Below are 23,218 nucleotides of genomic sequence, written 5' to 3' on the forward strand. Positions count from 1 at the left end.
ACAAAACAAACGTGACGATGTGTTCGGGAGAAACACAATCAATACTGAGGATCAAGGGGAAGGGTGGGGACTTTTAAATTGTTAAGTGATTGTGTTTCCTGTGGGGAGGAGCCATCATCTCTCGGGTGCCGTCCTGGAAGGTGATGAGAGAAATTATAGAAAGGAGAGGGGAATAGACATGAAGCACACAGTCTTCAGGGAAAACCAAATATCAACTAGTTGAAAATATAATTGTTTTATTCGGTACAGTTGAACAATAGTTAAACAGAAAATGATATAAATATAATATACTTAATAGTGTTGAGAACCATAAATACATTTAGAAAACAGCAAAATGTATATTGTTTGTACACTTCCCATAAAATTCAAAGAACAATCTGCACATGCATAAATATTGTAAACATTCTGTAGGAACAGCTACAACAAAGGTAGAGATAGCCTCCAACCTTCCCGACATCGGTATGACCCGAAAGGGACCCTAGGTAGTGGTGATCCCAATCTATAGTCCACAAAGCTGCATAAGATAAAATGTAAAATTGTAGAATTCATAAAAGGTGCAACCACGGCTTGTAGCTAGCTCGACGCGTTTCGTGGTTTGATACCACTCATCAGGAGCAGGCACGTGGTGCATATCAGCTGCTCATCTCTCCGGCGCTCCTGGTTGGTGTAATTCTTCTCCCGCAGAATGGCCAACGTGTATTTCTCCTGCGCTGCCTCATGCTCTCTTTGGGAGAGTCGGGAGGATGATGGCCTGTTTCCTCTCATATCTCCTGTACAGTTCATCCTCTGCATACGTAGGCATCTTTTTGCTTCCTCCAGCAGACGGACCCTGTGTACCCTCAGTTTTGGCTCGGAAATCTGATGCAGAGGGCACGGGTCCAGCCCTTGGAAGGGACAACTGCGGAGGCGGGGGATGGTCCAACGTCGGCGACAGATTCTGCTCCCCTCTTTGTGGTGAAAACTCGGCTTACAAGGTCATCAGTTAGCCGGACTCCTCGCAGAACCCACACCCTGTCCTCCTCATCCAGCCCGAAGGACACTTTCCTCCCGGTACTCTCGCTGTCCCCCATTATTATGACCAGCAGGGTTTCTTCCTCACTGACAGCTCGAGCGCCTGCGCAGTGTGCCGAGCTGAGGTAAAGAGCAACCAGCCAATCGCGGAGCGCCTTTCCAGCTCAGCCAGTCAATTCAGCTCGTTCATGTAAGAACTACATTTCCCAGTATGCATTGCGGCACGCCCAGTAATTCACACCTCCTTGAAGTCTCTAACATGTAGAGAGCGTCCTGCCGCACAGATGTAGTTCAATGGAGGGGGCGAGCACGTCACTGACCACCGCAGTAAAGCCTCCCTTCAAGGTGGTGAGTAACAATGAGACAAGCAGGAAGTTAACAGAACAGAGAAGAAATAGAGCAACTTCTGAGCAAAAATGAACAATGAGGAAGTGAAAAGAGGAATGTCTGCAGGTAAAGGATGCTCATTATGAAAAAAAAAAAAAAATTCCTTTACAGCCCCTTTAACCAGTTAACAACCGCCCTATAGACGAAATACGTCTACAAGGCAGTTGCATAACTCTGGGAGGATGTCCATGGACGTCCTCCCAGAATCGCGCTCCTGCGCGCCCTCTGGGGCGCACACACGGGAATGTCCGGACCCGGCGGATCACGGTAAATCGCCGCTGGTAGCGGTGGTTTACCACGTGATCGCTCCGTCCAATGACGGAGCGATCACTTGTAAACAAACCGTACCGAACGGTACAGTGTAAGAGGAGAGGGGAGGGAGCGGATGCAACAGCAGCAGCTGCTGTGAGCTGGATCTGTGACAAATGCAGTCACAGATCCAGCCATCCATCCCTGCCCCAACTCTGCAATACACCACAATACTCTGAAATACACCACAATACTCTGAAATACACCACAATACCCTGCAATGTCACCTATGGGGATTTTTAAGTAGCAAAGTTTGGCGCCATTCCACGAGCGTGTGCAATTTTGAAGGGTGACATGTTGGGTATCTATTTACTCGGCGTAACTTCATCTTTCACATTTATGCAAAAGAATGAAGAAAAAATACTAAACTTGCTAATTTTATAACAGAAACAAAGAAAAATTCATTTTTTTTACAGAATTTTCTGTATTTTTTCTCTTATAGCGCAAAAAATAAAAAACCCAACGGTGATTAAATACCACCAAAAGAAAGCTCTATTTGTGTGAAAAAAAGGACGGAAATTTCATTTGGGTACAATGTTGTATGACTGAGTAATTGTCATTCAAATTGTGAGAGCACGAAAGCTGAAAATTGGTCTGGTTATTAAGTGGGTTTACGTGCCCAGTGGTCAAGTGGTTAAAGCAAACTGTGAAGTATAAGAAAAAAAAGCTAGTTTGGCTGGACTTCTCCTATGGATCACAGGAGTGCAGTTCGTTTTGCACTCCAGTGACCCATTTTTAGCAGAGAGCGGACTGAAAATAATTCCAGTAGAATTACAATATAGCAATTCAACGGGGCAAATTATTCAGAAAGTTGTACAAGGACTTGAACATAAGGTGTGCCCATATACTGTATAACTAAAATAATACTATAGTTCCAAAAAAAGAGTATCAATTAAGTAAACCAGTCATATTGGCATGAGTGGTAAGAGCAGCGCCGGCCCAAGTCATTGTGCTGCCTGGTACCAAGAACGAAATGCCACCCACCCCCCCCCAAAAAAAAATCACACCCACCAAAATGCCCCCACATTCATTAGTGGGAATGCTTTAATAAGCATTCCCAGTATTGATATTCGTTTTTTATTATTAGTGGGAATGCTTTAATAAGCATTCCCAGTATTGATATTCGTTTTTTATTATTAGTGGGAATGCTTAATAAGCATTCCCAGTATTGATATTCGTTTTTTATTATTAGTGGGAATGCTTTAATAAGAATTCCCAGTATTGATATTCGTTTTTTATTATTAGTGGGAATGCTTAATAAGCATTCCCAGTATTGATATTCGTTTTTTATTATTAGTGGGAATGCTTAATAAGCATTCCCAGTATTGATATTCGTTTTTTTTTTATTAGTGGGAATGCTTTAATAAGCATTCCCAGTATTGATATTCGTTTTTTATTATTCTTCTTCTTAATTAGTGGGAATGCTTTAATAAGCATTCCCAGTATTGATATTCGTTTTTTATTATTCTTCTTAATTAGTGGGAATGCTTTAATAAGCATTCCCAGTATTGATATTCGTTTTTTATTATTAGTGGGAATGCTTTAATAAGCATTCCCAGTATTGATATTCGTTTTTTATTAGTGGGAATGCTTTAATAAGCATTCCCAGTATTGATATTCGTTTTTTATTATTAGTGGGAATGCTTTAATAAGCATTCCCAGAATTGATATTCGTTTTTTATTATTCTTCTTCTTAATTTTAGTTTTAATTTTAATTTTAATTTTATTCCGTACGTTTTTTGGCTCTGCGTAACTTCTGCATACTTTCAGCTATTGAGACCATTTAACTTTTAAAATGTTCGTCTCATTCAGCTAACGATGGGACTTCTTCAAGTTTTTTTGTACTATTTATACTTTTTAAAATATTAAGCTTTTAGACACTTTTTTTTAACATTGAAGTCAATGAGAACATCCTTTTTCCTGCTTCAAAACACACGTTCTGCCAAAAGTTTCAGCTCCTTCATACTTTCACTTACAGACACCAAACAAACTTTAAAGCGGTCACAAAATATTCAGCTATCCAAACATGACTTTTCAGATTGATATCTTTTACGGTTTTTGTGAAAACGCAATTTACGTTTAGCGATTTTTTCAGAAAATGGAATCGGTTATAATGTAACCCTATGGAAGGGATTTAGAGTGTGTCATGTGACCTTTACAGTGGAGATCTTTGAAAACAAAAATTATCTTTAAAAAAAGGGCGAACAAATTGCTCTCACGCCCACAAGATCTACTTGTCATACACAATTTATATATCAAAACGTAGGTATGCTTGTCTGGTTTCAGGCAATGTGATCAGTTTTGTGATACGTATTTTAGTTTTAGTTCCAGGAGCTTCTAAAGGACAAGAGCGACAAAACCACTCTCATTGACCGTCATGTTAAAAATTTAAAAATTTTTCCTGCAAAACACACAAAGACGCTCTTTTCTAAATCGCTGGCATGGCCACAATTTTAAGTTTATCAACATAAATTTCATATCGATGCGTTCACAAGGGCCGTGTCTTTCAAACGGTGAAGTCGCTGTATCGATCGCATGTACGGTTGTGGATTTATTACGTTTTGTTTGAAGGCGTAATTCATGTATTGGTCTGTGAATTAAAAGGCGTTTGTAATGGAATTTCTTTCCATAAATAGCTTTCTACCTCAGTGCAATATTCCTCCTCACTGACCTGGGGGGAGGGGAAACCTCTTGAGGGGGAGGGGCGACCAGGAAGTCAGGATACTCTCTACTTTGCAGATAGAGAAAGGAGCTGTGTGTCCTAAAGATAGTGTAGTGGTTATGGTGAATGGCATTGGTGCGGGCTCAGCTATTCAGCATTCCCACTCGCATTTTCCTCAGGGAATGCATTTTCTAGTTATTAGTGGGAATGCTTTAATAAGCATTCCCAGTATTGATATTCGTTTTTTATTATTCTTCTTCTTAATTAGTGGGAATGCTTTAATAAGCATTCCCAGTATTGATATTCGTTTTTTATTATTCTTCTTCTTAATTAGTGGGAATGCTTTAATAAGCATTCCCAGTATTGATATTCGTTTTTTATTATTCTTAATTTTAATTTTATTCCGTACGTTTTTTGGCTCTGCGTAACTTCTGCATACTTTCAGCTATTGAGACCATTCAACTTTTAAAATGTTCGTCTCGTTCAGCTAACGATGGGACTTCTTCAAGTTTTTTTGTACTATTTATACTTTTTAAAATATTAAGCTTTTAGACACTTTTTTTTAACATTGAAGTCAATGAGAACATCCTTTTTCCTGCTTCAAAACACACGTTCTGCCAAAAGTTTCAGCTCCTTCATACTTTCACTTACAGACACCAAACAAACTTTAAAGCGGTCACAAAATATTCAGCTATCCAAACATGACTTTTTAGATTGATATCTTTTACGGTTTTTGTGAAAACGCAATTTACGTTTAGTGATTTTTTTATCGGTTATAATGTAATCCTATGGAGCAGGTTTAGAGTGTGTCATGTGACCTTTAGAGTGGAGATCATCCACAAAAAATATTATCTTTAAAAAAAGGGGGAACAAATTGCTCTCACGCCCATAAGATCTACTTGTCATACACAATTTATATATCAAAACGTAGGTATGCTTGTCTGGTTTCAGGCAATGTGATCAGTTTTGTGATACGTATTTTAGTTTTAGTTCCAGGAGCTTCTAAAGGACAAGAGTCATGTTAAAAAGTCTAAAAAATGTTTCTGCAAAACACACAAAGACGCTCTTTTCTAAATCGCTGACATGGCCACATTTTTAAGTTTATCAACATAAATTTCATATCGATGCGTTCACAAGGGCCGTGTCTTTCAAACGGTGAAGTCGCTGTATCGATCGCATGTACGGTTGTGGATTTATTACGTTTTGTTTGAAGGCTTCGATAACTGATTTTGTGTGTGGATGAAAGCGTTTCTAATGGTATTTTGATTCCCTAAATAGCTTTCTTTACCTCAGTGCAGTCCTCCTCCCCCACCTCATGTGGAGAAAGCCTCTTGAGGGGGGAGGGGCGACCAGTCAAGTCAGGACACTCTCTATATTGCAGATAGAGAAAGGAGCTGTGTGATATTAGGCTTTATAAGTACTGAAGGAACACTGCTTGTATGTCCTAAAGATAGTGTAGTGGTTATGGTGAATGGCTTTTGTGCGGGCTCAGCAATTCAGCTATTCAGCATTCCCACTCGCATTTTCCTCAGGAAATGCATTGTCTAGTTTTAATTTTAATTTTATTCCGTACGTTTTTTGGCTCTGCGTAACTTCTGCATACTTTCAGCTATTGAGACCATTTAACTTTTAAAATGTTCGTCTCATTCAGCTAACGATGGGACTTCTTCAAGTTTTTTTGTACTATTTATACTTTTTAAAATATTAAGCTTTTAGACACTTTTTTTTAACATTGAAGTCAATGAGAACATCCTTTTTCCTGCTTCAAAACACACGTTCTGCCAAAAGTTTCAGCTCCTTCATACTTTCACTTACAGACACCAAACAAACTTTAAAGCGGTCACAAAATATTCAGCTATCCAAACATGACTTTTTAGATTGATATCTTATACGGTTTTTGTGAAAACGCAATTTACGTTTAGTGATTTTTTTATCGGTTATAATGTAATCCTATGGAGCAGGTTTAGAGTGTGTCATGTGACCTTTAGAGTGGAGATCTTTGAAAACAAAAATTATCTTTAAAAAAAGGGCGAACAAATTGCTCTCACGCCCACAAGATCTACTTGTCATACACAATTTATATATCAAAACGTAGGTATGCTTGTCTGGTTTCAGGCAATGTGATCAGTTTTGCGATAGGCATTTGACTTTTAGTTCCAGGAGCTTCTAAAGGACAAGTGCCTCAAACGCCCTCTCATTGACCGTCATGTTAAAAATTTTAAAAATTTTCCTGCAAAACACACAAAGACGCTCTTTTCTAAATCGCTGGCATGGCCACAATTTTAAGTTTATCAACATAAATTTCATATCGATGCGTTCACAAGGGCCGTGTCTTTCAAACGGTGAAGTCGCTGTATCGATCGCATGTACGGTTGTGGATTTATTACGTTTTGTTTGGAGGCGTAATTAATGTATTGGTCTGTGAATTAAAAGGCGTTTGTAATGGAATTTCTTTCCATAAATAGCTTTCTACCTCAGTGCAATATTCCTCCTCACTGACCTGGGGGGGAGGGGAAACCTCTTGAGGGGGGAGGGGCGACCAGGAAGTCAGGATACTCTCTACTTTGCAGATAGAAAAAGGAGCTGTGTGTCCTAAAGATAGTGTAGTGGTTATGGTGAATGGCTTTGGCGCGGGCTCAGCAATTCAGCATTCCCACTCGCATTTTCCTCAGGGAATGCATTTTCTAGTTCTTTTTATTCTTATCCTTTATTCCGTACGTTTTTTGGCTCTGCGTAACTTCTGCATACTTTGAGCTATTGAGACCATTCAACTATTAAAATGTTCGTCTCGTTCAGCTAACGATGGGACTTCTTCAAGTTTTTTTGTACTATTTATACTTTTTAAAATATTAAGCTTTTAGACACTTTTTTTTAACATTGAAGTCAATGAGAACATCCTTTTTCCTGCTTCAAAACACACGTTCTGCCAAAAGTTTCAGCTCCTTCATACTTTCACTTACAGACACCAAACAAACTTTAAAGCGGTCACAAAATATTCAGCTATCCAAACATGACTTTTTAGATTGATATCTTTTACGGTTTTTGTGAAAACGCAATTTACGTTGAGTGATTTTTTTATCGGTTATAATGTAATCCTATGGAGCAGGTTTAGAGTGTGTCATGTGACCTTTAGAGTGGAGATCATCCACAAAAAATATTATCTTTAAAAAAAGGGGGAACAAATTGCTCTCACGCCCACAAGATCTACTTGTCATACACAATTTATATATCAAAATGTAGGTATTGTTGTCTGGTTTCAGGCAATGTGATCAGTTTTGTGATACGTATTTTAGTTTTAGTTCCTGGAGCTTCTAAAGGACAAGTGCCTGAAATCTTCTCTCATAGACTCTCATGTTAAATTATCTAAAAAATGTTTCTGCAAAACACACAAACACGCTCTTTTCTAAATCGCTGACATGGCCACATTTTTAAGTTTATCAACATAAATTTCATATCGCTGCGTTCACAAGGGCCGTGTCTTTCAAACGGTGTAGTCGCTGTATCGATCGCATGTACGGTTGTGGATTTATTACGTTTTGTTTGAAGGCTTCGATAACTGATTTTGTGTGTGGATGAAAGCGTTTCTAATGGTATTTTGATTCCCTAAATAGCTTTCCTTACCTCAGTGCAGTCCTCCTCCCCCACCTCATGTGGAGAAAGCCTCTTGAGGGGGGAGGGGCGACCAGGCAAGTCAGGACACTCTCTATATTGCAGATAGAGAAAGGAGCTGTGTGATATTAGGCTTTATAAGTACTGAAGGAACACTGCTTGTATGTCCTAAAGATACTGTAGTGGTTATGGTGAATGGCTTTGGTGCGGGCTCAGCAATTCAGCTATTCAGCATTCCCACTCGGATTTTCCTCAGGAAATGCATTGTCTAGTTATTTTATATCATGATAACTAAAGTGGACCCGTCATGGCTCTATACATGTATAGGAGTATAAAGAGGACCTGTCATGGCTCTATACATGTATAGAGTATGTAGAGGATCTTTCATGGCTCTTTACATGCATAGGAGTATAAAGAGGACCTGTCATGGCTCTATACATATATATAGGAGTATAAAAGGACCTGTGCGTTGCCGTTGGCCGCGATGTCAGCCGGCCACCCGCGACCGTTCCAGAGAGCCAGAACGGGGATCTGTCAATGTAAACAGACAGATTCCCATTCTGACAGGGGAGGAGAGACAGATCTGTTGTTCCTAGTGATTGGGAACAGAGATCTCTCTCCTCCTCCAGTCAGTCCCATCCCCCTAGTTAGAAACACCTCCCAGGGAACACATTTAACCCCTTTCCTGCCAGTGACATTTACACAGTGATCAGTGCATTTTTATAGCACAGATCGCTGTATAAATGTGAATGGTCCCAAAAAAAGTGTCCAATCTGTCCACCGCAATGTCACAGTCTCACTAAAAATCGCAGCTCACCGCCATTACTAGTAAAATAATAATAATAATAAAAATGCCATAAATCTATCCTCTATTTGGTAGACGCAATAACTTTTGGGCAAACTAATCAATATACACTTATTGCATTTTTTTTTACCAAACATATGTAGAAGAATACATATCGACCTAAACTGATGAAGAAATGTATATTTTAATTTTTTTCGGATGTTTATTATAGCAAAAAGTTAAAAAATATGTTTTTTTCAAAATTGTCGCTATTTATAGCACAAAAAAAAAAAAACAGAAGTGATCAAATACCACCAAAAGAAAGCTCTATTTGTTTAGGTACAAACAAATTTTTATGCACTTGCTTTTTTTAACTTCATGTAAGAGTCCATTTCCTACACATTAAAGCTTATTAATATTTTAAAACTATATTTCACCATTGGAGGCATCCCTTCTCCCCCTTCCTCCCCTATGTATATGGTGCGCTAAGCACTCACTAGGTCATTGAATCCTCTGGGACCAGTGGGATTACTAAGAGAGGGTTGGGCAGTATATCCCTGGAGACGCTTACAACCATACTACATGCACTGTTAAGTGACACTGGAGGTGAGAGTTTTGGGAGACTGGGCACGGAGTTCACTGGGATACACAGACCTGCATCAAGTCACGATCACTAGGGAAGAATTGGACATTATTCTATCCTATTTGGACATTATTATATAGGACATTTTCACGATTTTTATTCTAGTTTCTTTAGCATTATTAGTGATCATTTGTCACTTTAGTTTACACCACTTAGTGTTTTGTGGTATTATTACACCATTTTTTGTGGATTCACACCATATAGCAGCTTTTATAGACTACTGTCCTCAGCGCTTATCACTTTTTTACCATATTTAATTTTTGTGTACAGTGAACACTACTAGATACTGCAGCTTTGGATCAACTTATCACTCTATTTATCATTTGTTTACTCAATAGTAGCGCAGAAGTTTTCACTTTATAACTTAGTGCATTTTTATAGTACTGATCGCTGTATAAAATGTCAATGGTCCCAAAAAAGTGACAAGTGTCCGATCTGTCCAACGCAATGTCGCAGTCCCGCTGAAAATCCCTGATCGCCGCCATAACTAGTAAAAAAATAATAAAAATGCAATAAATCCATCCCCTATTTTGCAGACGCTACAACGTTTGCACAAACCAATCAATATACGCTTATTGTGATTTTTTTCCCTACTAGAGGACCTCAGATATGTGAAATGACTACAAGCATTAAAGCGGAGCTCCACCCTAAAGTGGAACTCCCGCTGATCGGAACCCTCCCCCCCTCCGGTGTCACATTTGACACCTTTCAGGGAGGAGGGGGGGTGCAGATACCTGTCTAAAGACAGGTATTTGCACCCACTTCCGGCCACACAGTCTCGGGCAGACTGCGGGCATGACGTCACCAAAACCCCCCCCCCCCCCCCCCCCGTTGTGTTCTGGGAACACTCGGCTCCCGGAACACAGCGGGAACCAATCGGCAGGTGTATCGCGACTCGCGCATGCGCCATAGGGAACCGGGCAGTGAAGCCGGAGCGCTTCACTTCCTGGTTTCCTCACCGAGGATGGCGGGGGGGCAGCAGAGTGACGAGCGATCGCTCATCCTCTGCTGCGGACAGCGCTGGACTCCAGGACAGGTAAGTGTCCTAATATTAAAAGTCAGCAGCTGCAGTATTTGTAGATGCTGGCTTTTTAATATATTTTTTTTTCAGCGGACATCCGCTTTAAACGTATTCTCCCTGAAAAAGAGATGCTTGAGAGGAGATATGATAGCGATACAAATGCCCGATGAAGGAGCACACATGCTCCGAACACGCGCTCCTCCCTATCCAGAAGTGACGTGTCCAGCCGCCCCATACCAGATTCTAAGAACCAGGAAGCGCTGGGAGCCACCAGCACAGTCGGGAACATCAGCTGCCTCTCCATCTGCAAGCCGCTGCCTCTCCATCTGCAAGCCGCTGCCTCTCTATCTGCAAGCCTAACGCCTTCCCCCAGAAGTGGATGAACCTCTTATACCTTCCTACATGCGCTGTGATCTCTATGATCTTGTAAGTTCCAATTTGTCTGTCCTATATTAAAAATGTTTTAACATTGCTGCACTTAGATTGCGCTGCTCTCTTTTGTGTTTTATTGTATATACAAATACCTCAATGGTGATTTTGCATAGGGAGGAAACTATTCAGTTTCACGGAGCTAAGAAAGTCACACAGCCACTTACTGACATTGGAAGAGAAGCGGTTTAACTTTAAACTACGTAGAGTCTTCTTTACTGTCAGAGCAGTAAAAATGTGGAACTCTTATCCACAATCAGTGGTGTCAGCGGGAAGTGTAGATAGTTTCAAAAGACATCTAGATTGGCATCTTAGCAAATGCAATATACTGGGATGACAAAAACACAGGTTGAACTGGTGTCTTTATTCAACCTTACCAACTATGGCCCAGATTCACATACCGCGGCGCATAGATATGCCGGCGTAGCGTATGAATCTACGCTACGCTGACATAGCGCAGAGCGGCGAGCACAGTATTCACAAAGCACTTGTTCCCAAATGTATGCTGGGTTCCCTCGGCGCAACTCATCGTAAGTGTTAGTGGGCGTGAGCCATGCTAATGAGGCATGACCCCATGTAAATGATGGGCCGAGCGCCATCAAGATACGAACGAACAGCGCATGCGCCGGCTCATGGACGTATCCCAGTGCGCATGTTTAGAATCACGTCGAAACGAACGCCTAAGATACGTCGAATCACTGCCTACGACGTGAACGTAACCTACGCCCATCCCTATTCACGTACTACGTAAACGACGTAAAATACGACGGCTGTTCCCTGGTCCATACCTTTGCATGAATTGCGCCTCATAGATAGGGAATAACTATACGCTGGACGTAAGCCTTACGTAAACCGCGTATATTAATGCGCCGGATGCAAGTATGTTGGTGAATCGGCGTATCTCACTCATTTGCATATTCGAATTGTAAATCAATGGCAGCGCCCCTTGCGGCAAGCGTAAATATGCGCCCACGATACGACGGCGTAGGAAACTTACGTCGGTCGTAGGAAGCCTATTTTCAGGCGTATCTAGTTCTGTGGGCACGGCGCACAGATACGACTGCGCAAATTTACACTTATGCTGCGTATCTCGAGATACGTCGGCGTAAGTGCTACGTGAATCCGGGCCTATGTATGCAACTATGAGTGTGGTAATACAACACAAAGTACTGAATGAGCCCTTAGTGTTTACAATAGAGAATAAAATGGCGGTCGTTGCAATACTTTTTGTCACACCATATTTGCGCAGCGGTCTTACAAGCGCACTTTTTTGGGAAAAATACACTTTTTTTACTTGAAAAATAAGACCACAGTAAAGTTAGCCCAATTTTCTTTTATATTTTGAAAGATAATGTTATGCCAAGTAAATTGATACCCAACATGTCACGCTTCAAAATTGCGATAGCTTGTGAAATGGCGACAAACTTTTATTCTTAAAAATCTCCATAGGCGACGTTTAAAAATATGTATAGGTTACATGTTTAGAGTTTAGAGTTACAGAGAAAGTATAGTACTAGAATTATTGCTCTCGCTTCAATGATCGCGGCGATATCTCACATGTGTTATTTAAACACTGTTTCATATAAGGGTGCAATTTACGTATGCGTTCACTTCTGCGCGCGTGCTTGTAATTGACAACAGCATGACAGGACCCTCGATCTGAGATCTGGGGGTCAAAAAGTCCTCAGATCTCATATTTACACTAGAATGCAATAAAAAATAAAAAAAGAGCATTGGGCGGAAGTGACGTTTGACATCACTTCCGCCCTCCAATGCTATGGAGCCGAGCGGGGGCCATCTTTCCCTCACTCGGCATCCAAGAAGTGAGGGGAAAGGACCCGATTGTCTCCACCGTTACCAACGGCTCTAGTAAGTGGCAGAGATGACCGGGTGGGCCCACTCCTGCCGCCGATAAAAGTGATCTTGCGGCAAATCCACCGCAGAGACCACTTTTATCTGAAAGCCAGCCACCCGCTGTGGAGAAAAATACAGAGGTTATGGCAGCTATATGCTGCCATAACAACGGTATTTAATGTCATAGTAGCGACATATATACACGGTGGGCAGTCCGGAAGTGGTTAAAGCTGTTCTTTTATGGAATTCCAAGGTCTACTTGTTTAGCTAGCACCCCATCCCCTAAATCAGTGGTTCTCAACTGTACTAGTGCCGTGACCCCTTGATACATTTTCCAAAGTTGTGGGGACCCCTAACAGTAAATTTGCCATTCTTTCTCTTTGTTCTCCTTTATTTCCCTTTTATCTCTCTCTATCCTAATTTCTTCCCCCCCCCCCCCATCCCTCTCTCTAGCCTTCTTTCTTGTTCTATTATTCTTTCTCTCTCTTTTTTATTTGTTCCTCTCCCTCTTTTTCTCTCCTTTCAACGTATTCTCTATTTGTATTCCTTCTCTTACTCCTTGGTGGAGTGAATGAGATGAGTGGCAGTGCTGAAGAGGGGTGGGATCAGTGGCAGTGCTGAAGAGGGGTGGGATCAGTGGCAGTGCTGAAGGGGGGTGGGATCAGTGGCAGTGCTGAAGAGGGGTGGGATCAGTGGCAGTGCTGAAGAGGGGTGGGATCAGTGGCAGTGCTGAAGGGGGGTGGGATCCGTGGCAGTGCTGAAGGGGGGTGGGATCCGTGGCAGTGCTGAAGGGGGGTGGGATCAGTGGCAGTGCTGAAGGGGGGTGGGATCAGTGGCAGTGCTGAAGGGGGGTGGGATCAGTGGCAGTGCTGAAGGGGGGTGGGATCAGTGGCAGTGCTGAAGGGGGGTGGGATCAGTGGCAGTGCTGAAGAGGGGTGGGATCAGTGGCAGTGCTGAAGGGGGGTGGGATCAGTGGCAGTGCTGAAGAGGGGTGGGATCAGTGGCAGTGCTGAAGAGGGGTGGGATCCGTGGCAGTGCTGAAGGGGGGTGGGATCCGTGGCAGTGCTGAAGGGGGGTGGGATCAGTGGCAGTGCTGAAGGGGGGTGGGATCAGTGGCAGTGCTGAAGGGGGGTGGGATCAGTGGCAGTGCTGAAGGGGGGTGGGATCAGTGGCAGTGCTGAAGGGGGTGGGATCAGTGGCAGTGCTGAAGGGGGGTGGGATCAGTGGCAGTGCTGAAGGGGGGTGGGATCAGTGGCAGTGCTGAAGGGGGGTGGGATCAGTGGCAGTGCTGAAGGGGGGTGGGATCAGTGGCAGTGCTGAAGGGGGGTGGGATCAGTGGCAGTGCTGAAGGGGGGTGGGATCAGTGGCAGTGCTGAAGGGGGGTGGGATCAGTGGCAGAGCTGAAGGGGGGTGGGATCAGTGGCAGTGCTGAAGAGGGGTGGGATCAGTGGCAGTGCTGAAGAGGGGTGGGATCAGTGGCAGTGCTGAAGAGGGGTGGGATCAGTGGCAGTGCTGAAGAGGGGTGGGATCAGTGGCAGTGCTGAAGAGGGGTGGGATCAGTGGCAGTGCTGGTGAGGGGTGGGATCAGTGGCAGTGCTGGTGAGGGGTGGGATCAGTGGCAGTGCTGGTGAGGGGTGGGATCAGTGGCAGTGCTGGTGAGGGGTGGGATCAGTGGCAGTGCTGAAGAGGGGTGGGAACAGTGGCAGTGCTGAAGAGGGGTGGGATCAGTGGCAGTGCTGAAGAGGGGTGGGAACAGTGGCAGTGCTGAAGAGGGGTGGGATCAGTGGCAGTGCTGGTGAGGGGTGGGATCAGTGGCAGTGCTGGTGAGGGGTGGGATCAGTGGCAGTGCTGGTGAGGGGTGGGATCAGTGGCAGTGCTGGTGAGGGGTGGGATCAGTGGCAGTGCTGGTGGGGGGTGGGATCAGTGGCAGTGCTGGTGAGGGGTGGGATCAGTGGCAGTGCTGGTGAGGGGTGGGATCAGTGGCAGTGCTGGTGAGGGGTGGGATCAGTGGCAGTGCTGGTGAGGGGTGGGATCAGTGGCAGTGCTGGTGAGGGGTGGGATCAGTGGCAGTGCTGGTGAGGGGTGGGATCAGTGGCAGTGCTGGTGAGGGGTGGGATCAGTGGCAGTGCTGGTGAGGGGTGGGATCAGTGACAGTGCTGGTGAGGGGGGGTGGGATCAGTGACAGTGCTGGTGAGGGGGGTGGGATCAGTGACAGTGCTGGTGAGGGGGGTGGGATCAGTGACAGTGCTGGTGGGGGGGGGTGGGATCAGTGACAGTGCTGGTGGGGGTAGGATCAGTGGTAGTGCTGGTGGGGGGTGGGATCAGTGGCAGTGCTGGTGGGGGGTGGGATCAGTGGCAGTGCTGGTGGGGGGTGGGATCAATGGCAGTGCTGGTAAGGGGTGGGATCAGCCAACCTAGGTGCTCTTGATGAAGGTCATCTGCTGATCTGAGAACTGTAGTGGGGACTTTTAATGGCAACTATAATCACAGGAAGTGTTACTCACTGTGTTTCTGGCTCGGTTGCGAAAAGGCTGGGAGAGTGGTGTGGGCTTCTGGAACAGCCCAGGATTCAGTGACCCCTGGCAAATTGCCATTCGACCCCCAGGTTGAGAACCACTGCCCTAAATTAAAATGCTATGTTAAATGCTAGAAACAAAATAACTGTTTTTAGAAAGTGTTACATAACATTAAAGCGGAGTTCCACCCAAAAGTGGAACTTCCGCTTAAACCACTCCTTGCCACCTTACATGCCACATTTGGCATGTAGTTGTTTGGTTGGGGGAGTGGGGGCTTCAGTCGGAGTGGGACTTCCTGTCCCACTTCCTCCTTCCGCCCAAGGATCGATTAGGCGATACGTCATATCGCCTACGGCGGCCCCTCCCTGTAGGCGATCGCCTGACCACTCAGAGCGCCGCTCGCGCATGCGCAGTTAGTGCCCGGCCGTGAAGCCGACAGCTGTCATGGCCAGGTGCCCACACTAGGAATGGAGGCGCTGGCCGGAGAGGGGGGAGAGGAGCAAAGGTGAGTGTCTGTTTATTAAAAGCCAGCAGCTACACTTTTTGTAGCTGCTGACTTTTAACCACTTGCTTACTGGGCACATAAACCCCCTTCGTGCCCAGGCAAAATTTCAGCTTCCGGCACTGCGTCGCTTTAACTGACATTTGCGCGGTCGTGCGACGTGGCTCCCAAACAAAATTGACGTCCTTTTTTCCCCACAAATAGAGCTTTATTTTGGTGGTATTTGATCACCTCTGCGGTTTTTATTTTTTGCGCTATAAACAAAAAAAGAGCGGCAATTTTAAAAATATATATATATTTTTTACTTGTTGCTATAATAAATATCCCAATTTTTTTTAAAATAAAAAATTTTTTTTCTCAGTTAAGGCTGATACGTATTTTTCGACGTATTTTTGTAAAAAAATAAATAAAATCGCAATAAGCGACTGGTTTGCGCAAAAGTTATAGCGCCTACAAAATGGGGAACAGAATTATGATTTTTTTTTATTTTTATTTTTTTCTAGTAATGGCGGCGATCTGTGATTTTTATTGGGACTGCGATATTGCGGCGGACATTTAGGACACTTTTGACACAAATTTGGGGCCATTCACATTTATACAGCGGTCAGTGCTATAAAAATGCACTAATTACTGTATAAAATGTGACTGGCAGGGAAGGGGTTAACACTAGGGGGTGAGGAAGGGGTTAAATGTGTATCCTTGGTGTGTTCTAACTGTGTGGGGGGAGGGGGGTGACTGGGGGAGGTGACCGATGCTGTGTCCCTATGTACAAGGAACACAGATCGGTCTCCTCTCCTATGACAGCACGTGGAGCTCTGTGTTTACACACAGAGCACCACATCCCTGCTGTGTTACCGATGATTAGGTGTACCCGGCGGACATCGCGGCCGCCAGGTACACGCATCGGCTCTTCAGCGATGCGCCGGGACAGTGTTTACCCGCTGCGCGCACGGGTAATGCACTTTAAAAGACGTCCAAAGACGTCCACTTGGCACTTAAAGGGGTTTTCCACCCATTTTTTAAGTTTATTAAAAGTCAGCAGCTACAAAAAGTGTAGCTGCTGGCTTTTAATAAACGGACACTTACCTGTTCCAGCGACGCGTCTTCATTGTCACTGTGGGCACCCGGCCGTGACAGCTTTCAGCTTAACGGCCGGGCACCCACTGCGCATGCGCGCGGCCCGGCGCCGCGCTGTTTGATTGGACAGGCGATCGCCTGGGACCTGTCATGTGTCCCAGGTGATCGCCTACAGGGAGGGGCTGGCAAAAGGCGTTATGACGTATCGCCTTTGCAGCCCCTCGGCGGAAGGAGGAAGTGGGACAGGAAGTCCCCTTCTCCTGAAGCCCCCACTCCCCCCCCAAAAAAAAATTACATGCCAAATGTGGCATGTAAAGGGGAGAGGAGTGGGATAAGAGGAAGTTCCATTTTTGGGTGGAACTCCTCTTTAAGAGCCGCGCTGTTGACGTCTTTTGTCAATAGCGCGGGTCTCAAGTGGTTAATAAACATAAAAAACGGCTGGAACTCCGCTTTAATAAATGCTGCCCAGACGCCACCACTGGTTTTCAAGTTTGTTTCACAAGAGAGACAAACACTTTAGACACTTCAAAATGTGTGCTGAACACATGAAAAACCCTTATAGTATTATAAATGATGGCGTCTAGTTGCAGAAAAGCCTAGAGAACATGACATGCCCTAAAATTCTTAATCCAATGCAAAAAACACTAATAGTTATGTGTATTAGCAGACACCAGCCACTGCCCAACAGACACTTAACTACCCTGACACCAGCCACTGATCTACCCTGACACCAGCCACTGATCTACCCTGACACCAGCCACTGATCTACCCTGACACCAGCCACTGATCTACTCCGACACCAGCCACTGATCTACTCCGACACCAGCCACTGATCTACTCCGACACCAGCCACTGATCTACTCCGACACCAGCCACTGATCTACTCCGACACCAGCCACTGATCTACTCCGACACCAGCCACTGATCTACTCCGACACCAGCCACTGATCTACTCCGACACCAGCCACTGATCTACTCCGACACCAGCCACTGATCTACTCCGACACCAGCCACTGATCTACTCCGACACCAGCCACTGATCTACCCTGACACCAGCCACTGATCTACTCCGACACCAGCCACTGATCTACTCCGACACCAGCCACTGATCTACTCCGACACCAGCCACTGATCTACTCCGACACCAGCCACTGATCTACTCTGACACCAGCCACTGATCTACTCTGACACCAGCCACTGATCTACCCTGACACCAGCCACTGATCTACCCTGACACCAGCCACTGATCTACCCTGACACCAGCCACTGATCTACTGACACCAGCCACTGATCTACCCTGACACCAGCCACTGATCTACCCTGACACCAGCCACTAATCTACTGACACCAGCCACTGATCTACTGACACCAGCCACTGATCTACTGACACCAGCCACTGATCTACTGACACCAGCCACTGATCTACTGACACCAGCCACTGATCTACTGACACCAGCCACTGATCTACTGACACCAGCCACTGATCCACTGACACCAGCCACTGATCCACTGACACCAGCCACTGATCTACTGACACCAGCCACTGATCTACTGACACTGTCAACTGCCCAACAGACGCCAGCCACTGCCCAACAGACGCCAGCCACTGCCCAACAGACACTGTCAACTGCTCTACTGACACCAGCCACTGCCTAACTGACACTCAATTACCCTGACACAAGCCACTGCCCAACAGACACCAGCCACTTCCCAACAGAGGGTTTGACAAATTTGCTTGGAAACTATGAGCCAGCTAAAAAAGTTAGAAGCCAAAAAACACGCCCGTCCCGCCAAGCTTGCGCGCAGAAGTGAACACATACGTGAGTAGCGCCCGCATATGTAAGCGGTATTCAAACCACACATGTGAGGTATCGCCCCGATCGTTAGAGCGAGAGCAATAATTCTAGCTGTAGACCTCCTCTGTAACTCAAAACATGCAACGTGTAGAATTTTTTAAACGTCGCCTATGGAGATTTTAAAGGGTAAAAGTTTGTCGGCATTCCACGAGCGGACGCAATTTTGAAGCGTGACATGTTGGGTATGAATTTACTCGGCGTATTATAAATGCGGTGTGACAGAAAGTATTGCAACGATCACCATTTTATTCTCTAGGGTGCTAGAATAACAAAATATATATAATGTTTGGGGGGTTCTAATTAGAGGGAAGGAGATGGCAGTGAAAAAACACATTAGAACTGCTGTTTTACTTGTAATGCCAACGGCCACCACCAGATGGCGTCAGGTCACAGAAGGAAGCTTGGGCCTTCACAAGGCCGCAAAGCCGCGACCTCAATTACCGGCCGTCGTGGGCCCACCGTGATCGCACGGTGGGGGAGCACGGAGACACGGGATCCTGTGCCTCCGACACCGACGGCTGGTAATTGAGGCCGCGGCTTTGCAGCCTTGTAGGCCGCGGCCTCAATTACTGGCGGGCGTCAGGTCACAATTTCTTGTCGCGATTGCGACCGGATTTTGTCGAGCCCTGGCCCAACAGACACCAGCCACTGCCCAACAGACACTCAACTACCCAGACACCAGCCACTGCCCTACTGACACCAGCCACTGCCCTACTGACACCAGCCACTGCCCTACTGACACCAGCCACTGATCTACTGACACCAGCCACTGATCTACTGACACCAGCCACTGATCTACTGACACCAGCCACTGATCTACTGACACCAGCCACTGATCTACTGACACCAGCCACTGATCTACTGACACCAGCCACTGATCTACTGACACCAGCCACTGATCTACTGACACCAGCCACTGATCTACTGACACCAGCCACTGATCTACTGACACCAGCCACTGATCTACTGACACCAGCCACTGCCTAACTGATACCAGCCACTGCCCTACTGACACCAGCCACTGCCCTACTGACACCAGCCACTGCCCTACTGACACCAGCCAATGCCCAACTGACACCAGGCAATGTCCAACTGACACCAGGCAATGCCCAACTGACACCAGCCACTGATCTACTGACACCAGCCACTGATCTACTGACACCAACTGACCGTTGGCAGGGGCACTTTTAACCCCTGCTAGCGGCCCGCAAAGCTTGCAGACGCTTCGGCAGCGTTGGCCATTGATTTCATTGGCAGGGGCGTTTTGGGAGCGCTGTAGGACTTGCAGGACTTTTTTCCCTGTCCTGCAAGCGCACCGCTTCAGCGTGAAAGCACTCGGGGCTGCAGAAGAGGCAGTTTCCAGTCGCTTTACATGTGCTATTTTTAGTGCAATAAATGCCTGGAAAACGCCTCAGTGTGAAAGTGGCCCAAGGCTTTGGATGCTCCACCCTGCAAACCTCTACAACCACAGCCGCGTTTTACCTGCAAGGTAGACAGAATCAGACATGCTTTACATGATATGCATTTAGAAGACCTAGCTTTTGTTAATAGTGTCCATTTGTCCGGCATTATTTAAATATAATGTTATATCTGCATACAATCGCAGGAGACAAATGCAAAGTAAAACAATACCTCTTGCGGCGCTCGCTATCCACAGTAGGAAGAGGTAAGCATCCATGTCTCTGTGGGGAGAGGTGCCCGAGCCGATCCGGAAGAATACATGCGCGTCTATCACGATGCTTTTGCCGTTGTTCTTACATCGATGCGTTTATCAATGTGTAGCATTGTGTAACATGCTCTCCTTTACGCTGTAGTGTCATACTTGGCTGTGCCTGGGGTGTGTATAGGTGGGGGCAACTGCTCCCTAGAAATCAGGGTGTGACAACCTGAGGCGCATTTCCTCCCTGTCAGGTCAGCAAACGACAAGAACGATGTCGCGTAGCATTCGTTACATAAAGAAACCCGCACTGTATACCGGCGTACCCGACCTCTGAAGATGATACAAAGACAAGAATAGACAAAAGAGGGAGGCCGAAGGGTGGAGATTGTGAGGGGGAGGGGATACGAATCGAGGGTGGTGACTGAACAGGCGGGTGGGTTAGCTTTCTGTTTGTGCTGAGGAGAGCAAAGGGCTTTTATACCAACAACGATTTCAGCCCTGACTTGTCTGTCTAGGGTTCAGGGGCGACAATAGGGTTGGTGTCACCCCCCTCCCTCAGTACAGACCCCCCTCCCTCAGTACAGAGCCCCCTCCCTCAATACAGACCCCCCTCCCTCAGTACAGACCCCCCTCCCTCAGTACAGAGCCCCCTCCCTCAATACAGACCCCCCCTCCCTCAGTACAGAGCCCCCTCCCTCAATACAGACCCCCCTCCCTCAGTACAAAGCCCCCTCCACTAAAGGTGTTGTACACCCTCGTGGTTTTTCACCTTAAAGTGGAGGTCCACCCTAAAAAAAAAAAAATACACAAAAATCCTTAAAAAAAAAAAAGGAAAACGTTTTTTTTTTACTTACCAGAAATGGCGGTTGCTATGCGGATCTTCTTCCTCGTCCTCCCCGCGTTGTCTTCTGGGGAATGGGGCGCGCTTCCGTATGGGAACTGTGGGCCAGATTCAGATAGGTCAGCAGGTCTTTAGATCCGCGTAACCTATCTGATTTACGTTACGCCGCCGCAAGTTTTTGAGGCAAGTGTTTTATTCAGAAAGCACTTGCCTCTAAAGTTGCGGCGGCGTATCGTAAATCCCCCGGCGGAATTCAAATTCCGCGGCTAGGGGGCGTGTAAAATTTAAATCAGGCGCGTCCCCGCGCCGAACGAACGGCGCAATGCGCCGTCCGCAAAATTTCCCAGCGTACATTGCTCCAAATGACGTCGCAAGGACGTCATTGGTTTCGACGTTAACGTAAATTACGTCCGGCCGTATTCGCGAACGACTTACGCAAACAACGTAAAAAATTTAAAACTCGGCGCGGGAACGACGGCCATGCTTAACATAGGATACGCCGCACTTACCCCTCATATAGCAGGGGTAATTTTCCGCCGGAAAAAGCCGAACGCAAACAACGTAAAAAAAATGCGTCGGGCGGCCGTTCGTTTCTGAATCGGCGTAAATGCTCATTTGCATATTCGACGCGTAAAAGATACGGAAGCGCCACCTAGCGGCCGGCCTGGAATTGCAGCCTAAGATCCGACGGTGTAAGTCACTTACACCTGGCGGATCTTAGGGAGATCAATGCGTAACTGATTCTATGAATCAGTTGCATAGATACGACGGCGTATCAGGAGATACGCCGGCGTATCTCTTTTCTGAATCCGGCCCTGTGTGTATCCCAGAAAGCAGCCGCCCATTCACAAAGCGCCGCGAGACTCGCACGTGCGCAGTAGGAAACGGCCAGTGATAGGCTCCACTGCCTGTTTCCCTTAGTGCCAGGATCGAGGGATCGGCCTCGGGGGGGGAGGGAGTCTTGGGGGGTGACATCGCGGGCGCCTAGGACAGGCAAGTGTCCTTATTAAAAGTCAGCAGCTACAGTGTTTTGTAGCTGCTGACTTTAAAAAAATAAAAATAAAAATTGCGGGTGCCATTTTTATTTTTTTTAAGTCAGTAGCTGCTGACTTTTAACCACTTCAGCCCCAGACCGTTTGGCTGCCAAATGACTGGGCCACTTTTTACGATTCTGCACTGCGTCGCTTTAACTGACAATTGCGCAGTCATGCGATGTGGCTCCCAAACAAAATTTACGTTCTTTTTTTCTCACAAATAGAGCTTTCTTTTGGTGGTATTTGATCACCTCTGACGTTTTTATTTTTTGCGCTATAATCAAAAATAGAGCGACAATTTTGAAAGAAAAGCTATATTTTTTTACTTTTTGCTATAATAAATATCCCCCAAAAAAAACCTTTTTTTTTCCTCAGTTTACGCCGATACGTAATCTTCTACATATTTTTGGTAAAAAAAAAAAAATCGCAATAAGTGTTTATAGATTGGTTTGCACAAAAGTTATAGCGTCTACAAAATAGGAGATGGTTTTATGGTATTTTTATTAATATTTTTTTTTTTTTTACTAGTAATGGCGACGATCATCGATTTTTTTTTTATCGTGACTGCAATATTATGGCGGACACATCGGACAATTTTGGTGCTATTTTGGGACCATTGTCATTTATACAGCAATCAGTGCTATAAAAATGCACTGGTTACAGTGTAAGGCCCCGTACACACGAGAGGATCGATCCGCTGAAATTGATCCGCTGACCGGTTTCAGCGGATAGATCCCCTGGTGTGTACAATCCAGCGGATCTGTTTCCGCGGATTTTTGTCCCCGGGGATGGATTTCCAGCGGATAAAAATTTCCTAACATGCTAAGAAATCTATCCGCTGGAATCCATTCCAACGGATTGATCCGCTGGTCTGTACAGACTCACCGGATCAATCCGTCCGATCCCCTCCCTCGCATGCGTCGTAATGATTCGACGCATGCGTGGAAGTCCTTATATCACCGCGTCGCGTACGTAGCCGCGTCATCATCGCGCCAACGGCGCGACGCGTCACCGCGGACGGAA

General features: G+C 45.6%; 1 protein-coding gene across 1 annotated transcript in view; it reads right to left on the reverse strand.

Moving 5' to 3' along the window:
• LOC120909124 (transmembrane protein 132A-like) overlaps positions 1 to 20,755 on the reverse strand; it is a 215,861-nt gene extending 195,106 nt beyond the window's left edge. Inside the window, exon 1 of the mRNA XM_040320787.1 lies at positions 20,293 to 20,755. Coding sequence (XP_040176721.1) covers positions 20,293 to 20,338 — 46 coding nt within the window. The 5' untranslated portion in view covers positions 20,339 to 20,755. The remainder of the gene's footprint in view (positions 1 to 20,292) is intronic.
• Positions 20,756 to 23,218: the final 2,463 nt, after the last annotated feature.

Source organism: Rana temporaria, chromosome 8 (assembly GCF_905171775.1).
Source record: "Rana temporaria chromosome 8, aRanTem1.1, whole genome shotgun sequence".
Classification (NCBI taxonomy): Eukaryota; Metazoa; Chordata; class Amphibia; order Anura; family Ranidae; genus Rana; species Rana temporaria.